Raw genomic sequence first — 17,970 nt, forward strand, 5'->3', positions numbered from 1 at the left:
TTCAAGACAAGGGGAGGGGGTGGAAGTTATGATGATATCCATACACAGAAAGGATCCTCATACAAATGCAAGCAATGTGAATGTGCTCAATAACAAACACATTCTATTTTTTTTTTATTAGGAATAGCCAATGACCAATGCTGATCGATATATGATTGGCGTTTTCAGTGAAAAGGCGGACAGGCAGCCGAGGTTGATTGTGGCAAGGATCAAGGGAGGCCACCCACGGCCAATTATTGTCGGCTTATGGGGCGACATCTTCTGAACCTTGCAATTGCCTCCCGTGATTTGCTATGTCCCGGGAAGATGAAACCGTGATAGGGAGTGTACTTTTGGGGTTCTTTCTTGGGACAGAATGGCGCATGTTCTAATTAAATCAATTCAATAGAGAAAGAAACTGGTTGTGGCAAATAATATTGCACTGAGAAGTGTCCCGATTATGATAATTTATTTGGTAATGATGATGATGACGATTGATGATAATCAAAAAATAATAACAAATAATAGATAATAATAATAATAATAATAATAATAATAATAAATAATAATAATATAATAATAATAATAATAATAATAATAATAATAATAATAAAATAATAATAATAATAATAATAGTCTCATTATTATTATTTTTTATATCATTATTACTATTGTTATTAGTATAAGTATTATTATCATTAATATAGTATTAGTATTAGAGTAGTAGTAGTAGTAGTAGTAGTAGTAGTAGTAGTAGTAGTAGTAGTAGTAGTAGTAGTAGTAGTTGTTGTTGTTGTTGTTGTTGTTGTTGTTGTTGTAGCAGTAGTCGTAATAGTAGTAGTTGTTGTTGTTATTGTTGCTGCTGTTGTTGTTGCAATAGTCGCATTAGTAGCCGTGCCAAAGATAAACACGACATATTGACGGACCTTGATTACAGAAAGAAATTCTGTCAGATTTCAAACCAATTTCGGTTTCAGTAAATGTTTCTCCAAGCTAGGACTCAAAGATTATTGAGATCTTTCACAACACTAGATTCTTGACGTAGTTTTTAAAAGTGTATGCACTGTACGTTAATTGAATAATCCGAGACTCATATTATAAGATAATAATTTTTAAAAAGATCTCCAAGTCAATAGCTTGCTAGAGGCCTCATGACCATTAGGCGGAGGCATCAATCTCATCTCAAAAGTTATTTCTAATAAAATTATTAATTGTGTCTTGCGTCGATTCATGACTTTCTCAATGAACGATTTCATTATTTTAACGTTGGAATTTTGCTTTTTGTTTTTTTATTCCAGGACTCTCACTCCTGAGAAAATCATTGAAAATAATACTGGATGGTATCATGACGGCACATTTTATCCTCGTGTAATTTTAAGCAAACGATGTTTGGCATGGGCAATACTCAAAGCGCTTTACAAAGGGTCACTGACCAATAGCAACACGTAACATACAGAACGAGACATGACGCCTGTTAGGCAATAATACAAATTTTCCCGACAGATGTAACGCTGTTAACGGACAGGTACTCATTTTACAACTGAGTACGTTGAGAGAATGTGAGTAAAGAGTCTTTCCAAGGACTCAACTCTGCGCCGATCGAGGCTCGAACCCAGGACCTTCAGATCCGAAAGAGAGTGTCATACTACAAGACCACATAGTCGCACGGCCCTAGAGAGTTTTGCCAAGGTGAGGGTCATTTAAATCGATTGATATTGAAGGACGAGTTTTCTGGCCAATGTTTAAATACTTGTCTTTCCAGAGTATGATATTTAGCTGGTTAACCGTCTCTCCATTCTTGATGGGGTTCCTGAGCTCTCATAGTGGGCAGAGAGGACCTTATTGTGTCTTCTATCCTCCTGTATCTGTTTAGATACCTTCTCCAACACTTTCTGTCTATGTCTTGGAATGAGATTTTTTGGTTTTGTCCTGGTCCTGGCCGGATACCCTGGTTGAGAGGGAAACAGTCAAGTGTATAGTTGGTTTTGGGAGATGATATTTTTTCCTTGTAAATCATCTCTCCGTCATACATTGTATTGTGTTTTGTTTACTTATTACATATGATTTGTAACCATTTGAGTATATTCCTCTTAGTAGGGACCTGTGCTTGTGTCTGGATGGGACTTTTCGGTGATCTCAAACTAAGTACTTTGATAGTGTGTTCTTGGAATCTACATCTGTTTCCTATAATTTGAACCAATTTCCCTTTATCTTACCTTTTTTGGGGTGCTTTAATTATACTTCTAGAACTTTTTACTATCCCATTTTCTTCCTTTTTTACTGGCACTAATATGACCTTAATGTGTTGCAAGCGCCGTAAAACCCTTAAAAACAAACAAACATCTCTCCATTATGTCACATATTGTTGATTTTCAATAGCAGGTGTTTTGATATCATTGAATGTTTCCTTTTGGGTAGGAATTTCATGTCTGTGTGTGTTTGAGAGTTTTAAGTGGTCTTGACTTGATACTGATAAAACGATATTGCTCTTATTCTTGGGCCACTTCTGTTCCTGGTTTGAATTCTAACCTGTGTCTTTTATGCTTGAAGCCTGTTGGGACAGATAACGAGTTTTCATCGTCTTCCCTTTTACGGCGCTGATGTAACGTGACAGTGAAAACTTTTAGCATGGCTGGTGCAAGATTAACAACTGAAAATTCTGTTGATGTGTGCAAATCAGCGAGAAAAATGCAAGTACAAGAAAGCATCATCACGAAAGTTAAGCAGGCTTCAGATTGTTAAGCGAACACGCAAGCACCTTTTAACTTCTACAAACAATGAAATCTCATCTTGAGTAACGTAAGCGGTTTTGCAATGAGGAGCCGATTAAATGTCACGACCTTTACTTTGTAGTTTTTATAATATGCGTTTATCCTCTGACCAAGGGAATTAGAAGGAAATAAGGGATATATAACTTTTCCTGGTGGCTCCATTGCCCTGTATCTGACATTCTTATAAAAGTCCCTAGACAACGGCTACTCTGAACATGCAGGACGAGACATGACTCCAGTAAGACGATTTTTTAAAAAATATTCTACAGAGGCAACACTCTTTTCGGCTAGGTACTAGTGTTATACGGTGAGATAATGTGAGTAAAGACTCAATTATATGCCGCTCAGAGCGGGATGAGAATCAAAGGCGAGTGTCATACCACAAGACAACATCGCCATGATATTGATGAAGGTGTGAAGACGTGTTTACTTTTAGCAAGTGATGGATTTTGTAAGAGACCCGATACAAAAATTACGCCTAACAGGCGAGTTGTACTGTATGATATGAAGGTTTGGTTTCATGTGGTCTGTTAAGAGAAAATAATTAGCATCGTGAAGCGCATTGATAATGACGAATTCGTGACAAAGTGCGGTATTTAAATGCGAATCGTTTTTAATATTAGATTGATAATAGCGCTTATGTGCATTTGATAATATTGGGCGACCCTAGAAGGAGAAAGTGATCAATACAGGTAAATTATCTGAGAAATGGAGTGCTTAGGCAGCCAATGCTTCTATATTTCAAGTCATTTTATAGTTTTAAAAGCGTTGTATAGATCGCAAGACCGATTACAAAGACGAATAAAAAGCAAGACATGAAACTACAGCCGGTTAATATTGACATGGGAACAGTGTGTTCCGTACAAGGTGATAAGCTCTCTACTGGAATTTGCTGCAATAGTTGAAAGCAAATTCTTCATAAGTCCTATTCATATAATACGTGACGTAAGAACTTATCGGTATGCTTGAAAAGTAATACAGGGTATCCGAGGTTAATGAACCCTATATGAAGTCGCCAGACTGGTAGTTGGCTTAACTGTTTACAGGATTGGTTCTATATTTTACTTTAGCCCAACATCACAACTTAATGTTTTCACAAATTGACCAAATAATATCGCGATGCGAACAGGACTCCAATAAACAATGGGGAAAAAGTCCCCACGCCATACTATAAGACAGAAAAAGAGAGAGAAAGAGAGAAAGATAGAGAGACGGGGGGGGGGGAAGAGAAGGAAATATAGAGAGAGGATCGAGAGAGACCACTGACAGATGGGCAAGGACTCATTCAATGTCCATCCAATCGTTCATTAATGAGGTGATAATCGGATTGCCAGTGACATATTGATCTGGTAACGAGCCTAACCTGCCCGAGTTAATCTTTCTATCATGACCAAACCCTTACCCCCCCCCCCCCCCCCCCCCCCCCCCCCCCCTAACATGTCCACCTTGGACAAACTGCTTCTTCTATTGGTCACCTTCACATTCCCACATCAACACACTTAACTTATTTAAAATATCTCCTACATTACCTACTTCTCTCTCTCTCTCTCTCTCTCTCTCTCTCTCTCTCTCTCTCTCTCTCTCTCTCCCTCTCTCTCTCTCTCTCTCACTGTCTCTCACTCTCTATCTATCTATCTATCTATCTCTCTCTTTCTTTGTTTCTTTCTCTCACTCATTCTCTCTCTCTCACTCTATCTCTCTCTCTCTCTCTCTCTCTCTCTCTCTCTCTCTCTCTCTCTCTCTCTCTCTCTCTCTCAAGTCCAAGTTGTCAAGCTATTAATACTTTGCGCTTAACCAAAAGGCTCACAACATTCGCCTGCCGGAAATAGCGTAGAAACACACAAAACTATGTGTAATCTTGAACGTTTATAGTCTCATGAACAGTTTCTCGAGAGCTACTCAAATGAAATGGCTGGCTAAACCAATAACAAGGACCTGATGACGTCAACTTCTTTCAATTTATAAGTTAACAAAGACTACGGCCCAATATGGCCCCAAAATAATGGACGTCACAATACATGATAACGAACACCACAAGAAAGATGGCAATGAATTTTATTCAAGACCAATGGAATCATTTGTTTCATTGAGAACTGCTATAAACTCACTTGTAGGGAGGGGGTATCAAGCCATGCGTTAGGAATGTTACGGCTTGTAATGGGAAACCACATAAATACGGACTATTCTACATAATTCTTCCTTTGTATTTCATTGTCCAGGTGATTTGGACCGACAAATTTTCCACAGTACTCACCTTCGAAGATCGTCGGGTAACCGATGACAATCGTATCAGTGTGGAGCGGCCATTCATCAAGGACTGGAACCTTCACATCCGTAACGTCCGCTACAAGGACAGTGGCATGTATAACTGTCAGATAAACACTAATCCAGTCAAGATGAAAGTCGTCTATCTAACTGTCAAAGGTAAGTAACGTAAACAAAATCTTGAGTTTTTATTTAGCGCAATATCCACTAAATGTGCCCAACTCGCTTTACAAAGGGTTGGACCCCTGACCAACAGCAACACGTAACATGTAGATTGAGACATGACGCCTGTTAGACAATAATACAATTTTTCGGACAGAGACAATGCTATTGACGGCCAGGTAGTCATTTTACACCTGAGTACGTTGAGAGAATGTGAGTAAAGAATCTCTTCCAAGGACTCAAATATGCGCCGAGCGCGAGGCTCGAACCCAGGACCTTCCGACCCGAAAGCGAGTGTCATACCAGAAGACCACATAGCCTCACATGTCAAAACAACATATTGATCTTGATGCTGAGGCTTTTGGGTCTAACCCGAAGGTCCATGTTCAAGTCTCGTTGTGGGCGCCGCCCATTGAGAACTTGGAAACGACTATTCATTCACATTTTTCACCATACTCTTGTGTAGAATAAATAAAACGGTAATAGCGTTATCTTTGTCGAATTACAATGCAAGAACTTCTTAAAGGCATCATAATGCGTCTTGTCATGCAGGTGAAGTGAGGCTTTTAGCAGTTGGGTTTTTTTCTTGGCCACGATTATTTTCTTTGTCTTTTCAGTTCAGTGTTGGAGTTGATAACAGAATCTGTGGCCTGAAAAGGATTTTTTAAAAATTAACTTAAGACCTTTTTAATCTACATTTTGGTTTAGTTCAAAGTATTTTCTGCTATCCCCTTTTTAACAACCCTTCAAAATGTGATAACTTGTTCATCTCAATAAGGCACCAAATATTGTCAGTTTTCTCTGGCCAATTTAGTTATTCTTAATTCAATTGTCACTGTCATAATGTGATAATTTCTTGTGTTCCCTAACCACCAGTAACATTGACAGAGGGTATCCATTTTGAAATCCTTCTCTTGAAAGCATACAAATCATAGTATTTGGAATCAAGGAAGTCATGAGAGTTGGAACCTAGATTTAGGTTATCCAATTGTAATCCAAGCGTATAAATTGATTGATAGTGTTCACGAGTTAATGATTCGTTTGCCTTGATCCGTAGTCTACAGAAAAATATACAGGCAAAATCAGTGCCTGTGTCCTCAAAGACCAAAATTGAGACATAAGCCTCGTTCATAATAGTCTCTTGAATTGCTAAGTTAATGTTTATGTCCTACACAGAATAGCGTGAGTCACTTCTTAAAAACGATTTTTATTCACACATTTGCAAATGTAGGCCCCATTGCTTGAGTCCCGCTATAGTCGGCCCAATGTTGAGTTCTTGAGTCTCACTGAACACAAGATAAGAAAACGCATAAAAAGTGTTATAAATGTGTTATCTAACTGACGCTATACATTGTCCTACGTAATAAGTGTAACTGTTGGCTTGGAAACATAGCGCTTTGAGCAAATTTACTTTATATGCCCGATATAACCCTCCTTCCGCACTAGGACAAAACTGTCCCGGGACAAATTTGTCCTGTCCCACTGGAGAAAACTTCTATTCAAAAGGGGTTCCGCACTAGGACAGGACTGTCCCAGGACACACCTGCGCGAATGCATTTTTTTTTTTTTTTTACAAGATTCAAAAGTTTTTTTGTAGGCAATTGCAACTCTAATAATTCGCATTTTATGAATCAACATAAGATACGACATGACGATAATGATTTTTTACACTGTACAATGGGATTTGTTTACATAAGATTTATATAATCATGAAATATTCTTATAGCAAGAGTAATATTATTGCTGCTGCTACTACTACCACTACCACTACCACGACTACGACTACGACTACGACTACTACTACTACTACTACTACTACTACTACTACTACTACTACTACTACTACTACTACTACTACTACTAGTAATGGATGAAATAGAGGTTGCATATTTCTGTGCTTTACCACGTGGAAAAAAAAAAGACAAATTGAAAGAGAAAACAATATTGGGTGCATTCTTTAATGACCCAAAGATTGCTCAAGGGTCAATTCCGTAGACTCTACGGTGATCTCCGATCTTATCTTAAAATGACTTTCTTGGAATCACCTCATTTTACCCAGGTGCAAATGAGTACCAGTTCGCTGATGAAAGTAATCTTTGACGGACTTGAATCATTCAAGAGGATAATAGAAAGTCAGCATGCTTCGTGCCCGAAAGGCATCAGTTGAGTAAGTCACCTCGCCTAGCTCAATTTGCGGCGCTGCACTGCGGCTGACGCCTGGTTATACCTTGTCCTAGCTAAATTTGCGGCGCTGCATTGCGGCTGACGCCTGGGTTATTCCAGTCTTACCTTGGAATAGACCCTCGAGAAAAATTTCCCCTATGGGATGAAAAAATGAATTTTATTATTTTAAATTTTAAACTGTTATCTGTCTGCTCAACGCCACAGAAACATGGATAAGTTCCGGATTTATAAGCTTAGGAGGCAAGATGGCCTATGGTTAGCGCGTTGTACTCTGGACTCAGAGGTTCTGTGTTCGATTCCGACCGAAGCCAACTTGTACTTTCTAGAGCAAGAAAATTTACTCCAATCACTCACTCCATTCAGGTGTAAAAGGGTACCTGTCAAGCTGGGATAGTATTCTGCGATAGACTACAGACTAGCGTCCCGTTCAAATGTTTTCAAACAAATACGTTAATTGTCCGCTTCACGCTATTGAAACCGGAATAACTCCTGCACCATTGGCTACAAGGCTCTAAAGGACTTAATTTGTTTTACAATGAGTCCAAGTGGCTCAGAAGGACTAACTTATAAATATTTTCATTGAGAATTCCCGAAATAAATAACGATAAAGATAATTGATCCCACAAGTTACCGAATAGATGTGCGACCGGTTTTAGACACGTTACTGCTGTGTCACAAAGTGTGACACTTCTTAAATTATATTTATAAACATACTTTTTTTAAATTGCCGAAAATATTTATGTTGCTATGCCTTCTGTACGTGGTTTCATCACATAGAATTATTTTTTGAATTGTTCTTGCTTTTTTATATTCAGAATTGAAATAAATAAATAAATTATAACTGTGAAATTGAATGTAAGCTTCAGTTTAATATACGAAAACAGATAAAATGGACGTTTCGGGTTTCCCCTTCATCAACAACACATGATGAATTAAAAACTACAGACGAATGAGATAATGTGGTAGTGGAGTTGTTAAGATGCATAAACAAAAACATTGATGGGCAGGAAATTGTTTGCTACTCTGTGAGGAAGCGCGAATTAAAACAGAGCAATAGAAATTTATAAAAGGTGCGTTATTAATTAAGTCAAAAGAGGGGAGGCGTGGAGGAACTGTGTAATGCAGTATAGAAAGTGAACTAAAATAAAGTGTGGACTATTGTTGGAAAATAAATACAATGGAATTGGAAATAAATACAAAATATAAGGGATGTAGGTATTAATATATTAGTGGCATTAGCCACAGCAGAAGCAACAATAGATTAGTAGTAGTAGTATTAGTAGTAGTAGTAGTAGTAGTAGTAGTAGTAGTAGTAGTAGTAGTAGTAGTAGTAGTAGTAGTAGTAGTAGTAGTAGTAGTAGGAGGAGGAGGAGGAGGAGGAGGAGGAGGAGGAGGAGGGATGCAGAAAATAAAGACAGGCATTTCAATTTTGACACGGCGCCGCCAAGTCTGGGACTTTTTTGTCCTAGTGCGGAAGTCTGCTATATTTTTCTACTATCACAAACGATATGAACACGGGACTGGGACAGTCCTGTCCCGTTGATTTTGTAGCATTTCACAACGGCTTGGGACACAACGGGACTGTTTTGTCCCGTCCCAATAGGTGCGGAAGATCTCTCTAAATTCTATATGTTACAGATTTGGGACAGGACTGTCCCGGGACAGTCCTGTCCTAGTGCGGAAGAGGTCTAAAAGCTCATGTTTAATTGAATTCCTCTTTTAAGTGACACAATGTTCTTTATAAGTATTGTTTATGACAAAAAATATCTTTTGACCGTAACCAGATAAATTAAAATGGTGTCGGTATAAATATGTTGGGTGTACCCGCGAGTAGTAATATAAAAAGCATGAGAAACCGTTGTTAAATTGTTAAATAAAAAATTGCATGATCAGCAGTTTATAACAATAGTGTGTAAGTGTGTTATAGTATTACACATGTGTAATAGGTGTGTCAATTGTATTATTGTTGTGTGTTGTACACACTTTGCAGTTATTTTTAATTGTATTATTGTGTGTTTTACACACTTTGTAATTATTAATGTCGTTAATATACATGTGTAGGAGAAACCGTTATTAAATTGTAAAATGTGTATTATCATTTTATTATAGTAGTGTGTAAGTTTGTTATAGTATTAGATATATGTAAAACGTGTGTTAATTTTATTATTGTGTTTTACAAACTTTGTAGTTATTTTTAAAATTGTATTATTGTGTGTGTTTTACACATTTTGTAATTATTTCTTAACATACATGCGCAGGAGAAAAATATATATTATGATTATTTTATTATAGTGTAATTGTGTTATAGTATAAGATATATCTAATCCTTGTGTTGATTGTATTATTGTTGTGTGTTTTACACACTTTGTAATTATTGCCGTCTTAGATGTGCGATAGCTATATTGATAAGATTTAAAAAATAGATGACAAAAAGTCCATGTTTTAATGTCATGTCCTAATGTAATGTCTGTGAATAGATACGAAGATGCACCGTCACATAAGTTAATAACACTCACTTTAAATAATGTTGATATATTTTAGAATAATAATAATCATAGGTTCAAAATTACTCATAATAGATCTCGCATCTCTATTCGGATTTGAACTTGAGACATTTTCGTGCGATAGATAGACGCCTTACAATTTGATCAATAAAGAATCGGTATGTGATCACGACCACGACTCATGGTCGTGATCAACACAATTCGTCGTTTTCTTACGATTCCTGTCTTCTCTGAAAGCCCATAATCGCGCTGAAAGCTTACTCAGCGAAAAAAGATGAAACATAATCAATAGTATAAAAAAAAGACTTATTGCGTTGTATTGATTAAAGATCCATTTGTTCCTTACATATTTATTTCAACAGGCTGTTAAACTTTCATGAAACCGACACGGTTGTTGTATTGAATTTCACAATAAGTTAATAACACTCACTTTAAACAATGTTGATATATTTTAGAATAATAATAATCATAGGTTCAAAATTACTCATAATAGATCTCGCATCTCTATTCGGATTTGAACTTGAGACATTTTCGTGCGATAGATAGTGGCCTTACAATTTGATCAATAAAGAATCGTTGTGTGAATACGACACATGGTCGAGAGCAAAACACTTCGCAAAACACTAAGTTTTGTTTAATAGTTAAACGCCTTACCAATTATCAACGAAAGGGATCACCATATGAAATCGACACATGGTTAATTGGTGAATTTAGCAACAAAGTGTCTGTTTGCTGTCACCCTTGTCGTCTCAAACAACCAATTTAAAGAATTATGTAGTTTTTCCAGTGATTTACTGTACTGGGATGGAAGAATTATCATGTATGGCTGTGTTGTTTTTTTTTTTCTTGGGTCATTTTTCTAAAGCGGGTCTTGTAGTTTGTAATTTCCGTCTTAAATGCCATTTGCTTTATTTTTTTAAATAAGACGACGGAGAATTTTATATAATGCAATTAAAGTAGGTAGCGTTCTTGTCTAGGTCTGGTAAAATAAATGAGATGACGTCATACAATCCCCGTAGACAATGTTGATATTGTAGAAACCTCCGGTATAGAGATGAGAACATGAATTCGAAATCAAGACGTTTTGGTATGGTAGTTAGACAATCTATCCATCGACAAATTAAAACCTCTTCACTATGCGAATACGACTAGTAGATGGGTGCAATCGGAGGTGAATGTTTTCATTGAAATTTCACGTAGGATCAATTAAATAGAAATACATAATGTCCATGTGTCCACACAAGTTAAACCCAATATCATGTTTTACAGTCATATTCTCTGTACCCAATATCATTTTTGGAAACATTTTGATTGGGTTAATGAAAAATTTACATCTGAATCAAAACTAAAAAGAATTGATGACAAAAGCTTTTGTAAAACCCCAACAACTTTTAACACACTGACTTATTTAACTTGACTGCTTTTTAATTTAAAAATGTTCTTGTCTGATATAATACTTGTGCCCGTCATTTTCAACATGCAGCGGGTTTCGTGTTTTGTATCATGGACTTGAATTTTTTTTCGCAGCAAGAAATAAATAAATGAAACACAACAATCATTACAATACACAATATTGATTGATCAATTACTTAATACAATAACATGTCCTTGCTCTGCTGTTGACATGGCTTACAAGCTTGTATGTATATATAATGCATTATTATATTATTATGGTTATCTTCTATACGCGCGCGCGCGCGCGCGTGTGTGTGTGTGTGTGTGTGTGTGGTTGTGTGTGCGCTTTGCATGTCACGGTTAAAGATATATGTTTGTACACCACATGAGTACATTTAAGTTGAAATACTATCTTTACCACGTGTATCGTTATTGTAATATTTAATCAATAGATTTATGGCATTACTAATTAATATTAAGGGCATTCAAAGGATCTTATCCTATTTTGCCCTTTACCACATGTTATGTTTTTTGCCAAGTTACTCACTTCGTGAAATAGATTTTGATGAAAAAAATGAAAAGACAATTCCATCACTTTATGTCCTACATTATGGTTACCATACCAAGACATAACCTAATTGAAAATGTAACAAAAATTTTGTGTAGGAATAGTAAATTTTATGAACCAGGTATAGATTATCTCTATTTATGACATTAAACCATGAATGTTTTTAACGCACATTTTCAGGGTTTGACACTATATTTACTGTACTTCTCCAGTAACATTGTCGAAGTTTTTAAATATTTGATAGCGGGTGGTTGGATGGGAGCATCACCCTTGAATCATATACCTGGGATGTTCGCATGGGTGTACGATCCGATAGTGATGTCGTTTCTTCTTCTCTTTACTAGCCTATCCTGCTTCTTTGGTTTGTGATTGTATTTTTGACAGGGGATATTTTTTTTCCTGTAAATCCTCTGCCTGTTTGTTCTTGGTTATTTATAATTTAGCTTATGATATCTTTAGGTTATGATTTTGATTGACATTTGTACTATTTTTGTTAGATTGCTTGTTTTTTTTTGTTTCAGTGGTCTCTCATATAACCTCAATTGTGTTGGAAGAGACCTAAAGCAACAAACAAACAAACATATTTGATACCACAACACTTTTAGATAACAGCAGTGTGTTTTTTCCTCAAATTTTATCGATCTGAGCAGATAATATATTTTATCCCAGTGAAACGCTGTCCTAACAGCTGCTATATTTTTTAAAGATGATAACCCAAATGATCAGTAACACCCAATGTGTAAGACGTAGACGTGCAGTCTTTTAGGCGGTAGTGTAATATCATACAAAAACATCTGTCAAATGTGTAGTAATACCTAATGGCGATTTACAAGACGGTCAAAATTTATTAAATAAAAGTTTTCAGGACAGAATGTATCAATTGAACCTAAGAAATTATTTTTTTTCAAAGCCCAAATGTGTGTGATGTAATTAATTTTTTTAAGCTAAAATTTATTAAATATAAGCTTGATAGCAAAAATTTTCCTAACCAAAACATTTGAAGTAAAACATTGTTGGCTAAAAATGTGAAGTTAAATGTTTTCTTACCAACATTTGGGAAGTAATCATTTTTAGGTCAAAGTTTATGAAATACAAACTATATGACAAAAATGTATGAAACTAAAGTTTTTTGATCAAAATAGTGTCTGGTGAAAAAAAAAAAAAAAATAAAAATTAAAAGTTTTGTGGTCAAAATGAGTGAAGTAAAAGATATTTTGACCAAAATTTATAAAATAAAATATGCGTGTAAAAATGTATGAAATGAATACTTTCTATCCAAAATCTATGCAATGAAATGTTTTTAGACCAAAATGTTTGTAGTAGTAGTATCTTGATAAAGTTTATGAATAAAGTATTATTTCTAACAAAAATATGTGAAGCAATAATTTTCCGACCAAATTGTCTGAAATGGACGTTTTCCAATCAAAATGTGAAAAGTAATAATGTTCTGACCCAATAATGAAATGAAAATTTTCTGTCAAAAATTGTATGAAATTAAATTTTTCTGGTCAAAATGTGTAAAGTAAAAGTTTTCTGACCAAAATATAATAATATTATGACCAACGGTTATGAGATCAGAATACATATTCTCTCTAAATTGTCATTCTATCAAAAAATTGTATCAAATTTAATTTTCTAATCAAAATGTGTGAAGTAAAAGTTTTCTGGTTAAAAATTGTATGAACGTTTGCCAGCAAAAATGTATGAATGTTTTCTGGCCAAATATATGAAGTAAACAATTTTTAGGGGGTCAACAATTATATATTTAGAATATTCTTTTGTCAAAATTGTAGGAACGTCAAAACCACTGAAATAAAAGTTTTCAGGATAAACTGTATTAACGAAATTTTCCAGGCAAAATTTTTGCGAAGTAACATTTGTCTGACTAAAAGATGTAAAGTATACTTTTTCTGACCAAAATGTGAGAAAATAAAATGTTTTCTACTAGAACTTCATAAGGTAAATGAAACTTTTTTTGTTGTTGACAAAACGTGTTCAGTAATAGTTTTTCTGTAAATGTATTGTATCATAAATTATTGAAACCGTTACAAAATAAAAGACTTTTCCATGTCTTTCGCTTTTTGAGGCCTTCTCGAGGATTTGACAAAGGCAGAAAGTTTTGAATTTTCAAAGTGCTGACTACTTACCCTGCAGAATTACCATCGACAGAGTAGAGACATAGCAGATATGACTGGTGATCCTATATTATTACAGACAGAAGCAGATATGTCCTACAATTGTTGTAGAGGTGCGATGTCGGATACGACACCCAAAGTTTTGCCATAATTTTCAATTTTATTTTGTTACCATTAAAGTATAACGTTTTTAGTCGTCCTTCTAAAATTATTAATGACATGATTAATGTCGATCCCACAAAGGTTATGAGTAAACCTTTGTTCTTCTCCCCGGCAGGGACCAAATAGCCTCAACTACAGTCGTGCGGGATATCCTTGAACAAGACAGTTCAAACCCTAGTTCAACCTATTTCCAAAAAAAAATAAAAAAAATACTCCTTACAAAACCTAAATGGTTTTGGAAGAGGTTATTCAAAACCTGCATTTGAAGTTCAATCCTCTTTGTTTCACTCTTTTAGCTCCAAAAGTCGATGGAATCACTTCGTAGTTTAGTAAACCAAAACCAAAATCAAAACCAAAACCAAGGTCAATGTCACCCAAAAGATAAGATAAGGGATATGAAATAGAAATCTCACCAAAACGTGTAAGATTCGAACTATTTCCAATGGAAAAACAGTTTACCAAACCTGCATTTGAATTGCAACCCTCTCTTTTACACTGTTATAGCTCCAAAGGTCGCTTGAATTACTTAGAAAAGTGAGTGGAGCAGGCACTTATGTTGGTAACAACAAGATATGAAGTGAATAGAAAAGTGCCAGAAGACAATAGAGAATAAAAAATTTTTTTCGCGGCGGTGGTGGGGTTTGAACCTGCGACCTTATTGGTACGACAACTCCGCCTGGCAGGTGAGAGTGTGGCTCTACCGTGTGAGCTATCCACGAACACAAAAATATTCGTTTCAAACTCAAAGTCATTACTAGATCCCTCTCTCACCCACTTCTTGAGACCGCCGATTCGTTCGCCACCATCGCGAAGTAATTTTGACCAGCAGTTAAGCTTAATAGCCAATATTCTCATCACAAACATATAACATAGAAACGATTAAGACATTGAGTATGCTCCGGTGTATGGGGTGAATTTTTAATTCAGAAAAGTGAGTGGAGCAGGCACTTATGTTGGTAACAACAAGATATGAAGTGAAAAAATTTTTTATTCTCTATTGTCTTCTGGCACTTTTCTATTCACTTCATATCTTCTTGAATTACTTAGTAGTTTAGTAAACCAAAACCACAACCAAGCCAGAAGATAAAATTAGAGTAATAAAGTGCTAGACGTCGACCCAAAATGAGTGGAGTAAAAATTTTCTCGCAAAATACAGGAAACAAAAGTGATCTGACAAAAATACCAAAATGGAAGTTTTCTAACCAATTACGTGTGAAGTAAAATTTTCGTGACTAGAAAATTGTAAAGTTGGAGTTTAAATTTTCTGGTCAAAATTTATGAAATAAGGCTGTTCTGTTCAAAATCTATGAAATTTAGTTTTATAATGAAAAAGAATTAATGAAATGAAGGCTGCACACGCTAAAATGTATGAGAAAAAATATTCTGATCAAAATGTTTGAAATGAAAGTTTTCAGGATAAATTTTATGGCGTAATATTTTATATCTGAATAATATATATGTACATAACGTTTATAGCTAAATTTTATGAACTAGCTTTTTGTTGTTGCTTTTTTTTATCCTAATGTGTGAAGTAAAAGTTTTGGGCCAAAAAAAAAAAAAAAAATATTGTAAAGTAAAAGCAAAAGTTTTTCTGGCCAAATTGTGTACAATAAAAATTTCCTGGCCAAAATTGATGAAATGAAAATTTTCTGTCCATATAATGTATGAAACGTTATCTTTCTGGTCAAAATGTATGAAGTAACGGTTTTTCCGGGTAAAACACATGAATTAAAAGTTTGCTTGCAAAAATGTGTACAATAAAAGTTTTCTGGCTAAAGTATATAAAGTAACATTTTTCTGGATAAAATGTACGATGTAGCGGTTTTCAGGCCAAAATGTGTGAAGTTAAAGTTTCATAGCCCGAAATGTGTTATGTAAAATATCAGTCAAAAAACCTGTGAAATAAAAATTTTATGGTCAAAATTTAGGAAATTAAATTTTTTCTAGCCAAAACGTATGAAATGTAAGATTTTTTTTTTTTTACCAAAATGTGTATAGTAGAAATTTGTTGCTATGATAAAATCAATGTTTTGTGTGTGTGTGTGTGTGTGTGTGTGTGTGTGTGTGTGTGTGTGTGTATGTGTGTTTCCCCAAAAAATTATGAAATGCACGTGTTCTCGTCCTCAACGCAAAACAATTTCTTGTCAAAATTATAAAATAACTGTTTTCAAGCCAAAATATATAAATTGAAAGTTTTCTGACCAATGTAGATACTTGAAGTAATATATTTTTGGTCAAAATAATTGAAGTAAAAGTTTTCTGGCAAAATATATATGAAATGAACGTTTTCCGGTCGATATATGTGAGATAAAAGTTTTCTTGTCAATATGTGTTTAGTAATATTTTGATGACAAGATTAATGGGGGTTTTTTTTTTGTTTTTACCCAAATTTATGAAAAGAAAGTTTTCTAACCTCAAAAGGCGAAGAGAAATCTTTTTCTGGTCAAATCGTATAACATCAGTTTTCTGACCAAAATGTTTGATATGAAAGTTTTCTAGTCAAAATATTTCAATTCAAAGTTTGTTGGGTTTTTTTGAGTTTTTTTTTTTATTTCTTTTTTTATTTGCTGTTTCTTTCGAAATATTTATCTATTTATATATTTATTTTTCATTTGTTTTTTGTTTTGTTTTGATTTTTCTTTTGTCCCAAAATACATAAAGTAAAAGTTAGCTGGTCAAAATGTAGTACTTCAATCAGATTTTTTTTTTAAATTTCATACATTTTGACCAGCTAACTTTTACTTTATGTATTTTGGGACAAAAGAAAAATCAAAACAAAACAAAAAACAAATGAAAAATAAATATATAAATAGATAAATATTTCGAAAGAAACAGCAAATAAAAAAAGAAATAAAAAAAAAACTCAAAAAAACCCAACAAACTTTGAATTGAAATATTTTGACTAGAAAACTTTTATATCAAACATTTTGGTCAGAAAACTGATGTTATACGATTTGACCAGAAAAAGATTTCTCTTCGCCTTTTGAGGTTAGAAAACTTTCTTTTCATAAATTTGGGTAAAAACAAAAAAAAACCCATTAATCTTGTCATCAAAATATTACTAAACACATATTGACAAGAAAACTTTTATCTCACATATATCGACCGGAAAACGTTCATTTCATATATATTTTGCCAGAATACTTTTACTTCAATTATTTTGACCAAAAATATATTACTTCAAGTATCTACATTGGTCAGAAAACTTTCAATTTATATATTTTGGCTTGAAAACAGTTATTTTATAATTTTGACAAGAAATTGTTTTGCGTTGAGGACGAGAACACGTGCATTTCATAATTTTTTGGGGAAACACACATACACACACACACACACACACACACACACACACACACACACACACACACAAAACATTGATTTTATCATAGCAACAAATTTCTACTATACACATTTTGGTAAAAAAAAAAAATCTTACATTTCATACGTTTTGGCTAGAAAAAATTTAATTTCCTAAATTTTGACCATAAAATTTTTATTTCACAGGTTTTTTGACTGATATTTTACATAACAAATTTCGGGCTATGAAACTTTAACTTCACACATTTTGGCCTGAAAACCGCTACATCGTACATTTTATCCAGAAAAATGTTACTTTATATACTTTAGCCAGAAAACTTTTATTGTACACATTTTTGCAAGCAAACTTTTAATTCATGTGTTTTACCCGGAAAAACCGTTACTTCATACATTTTGACCAGAAAGATAACGTTTCATACATTATATGGACAGAAAATTTTCATTTCATCAATTTTGGCCAGGAAATTTTTATTGTACACAATTTGGCCAGAAAAACTTTTGCTTTTACTTTACAATATTTTTTTTTT

The 17,970-nt window shown here is 34.3% G+C and overlaps 1 protein-coding gene across 3 annotated transcripts in view; it reads left to right on the forward strand.

Moving 5' to 3' along the window:
• LOC144964169 (opioid-binding protein/cell adhesion molecule homolog) overlaps nt 1-17,970 on the forward strand; it is a 109,543-nt gene that overhangs the window by 68,526 nt on the left and 23,047 nt on the right. For all 3 annotated transcript variants that reach the window (XM_078898126.1, XM_078898127.1, XM_078898128.1), the window contains exon 3: nt 4,970-5,174. In XM_078898126.1, the coding sequence (XP_078754252.1) occupies nt 4,970-5,174 (205 nt within the window). The remainder of the gene's footprint in view (nt 1-4,969; nt 5,175-17,970) is intronic.

This window comes from Berghia stephanieae, chromosome 2 (genome assembly GCF_034508935.2).
Source record: "Berghia stephanieae isolate SIO BIC M18660-M18661 chromosome 2, UCSD_Bste_1.3, whole genome shotgun sequence".
In the NCBI taxonomy this organism is placed as follows: Eukaryota; Metazoa; Mollusca; class Gastropoda; order Nudibranchia; family Aeolidiidae; genus Berghia; species Berghia stephanieae.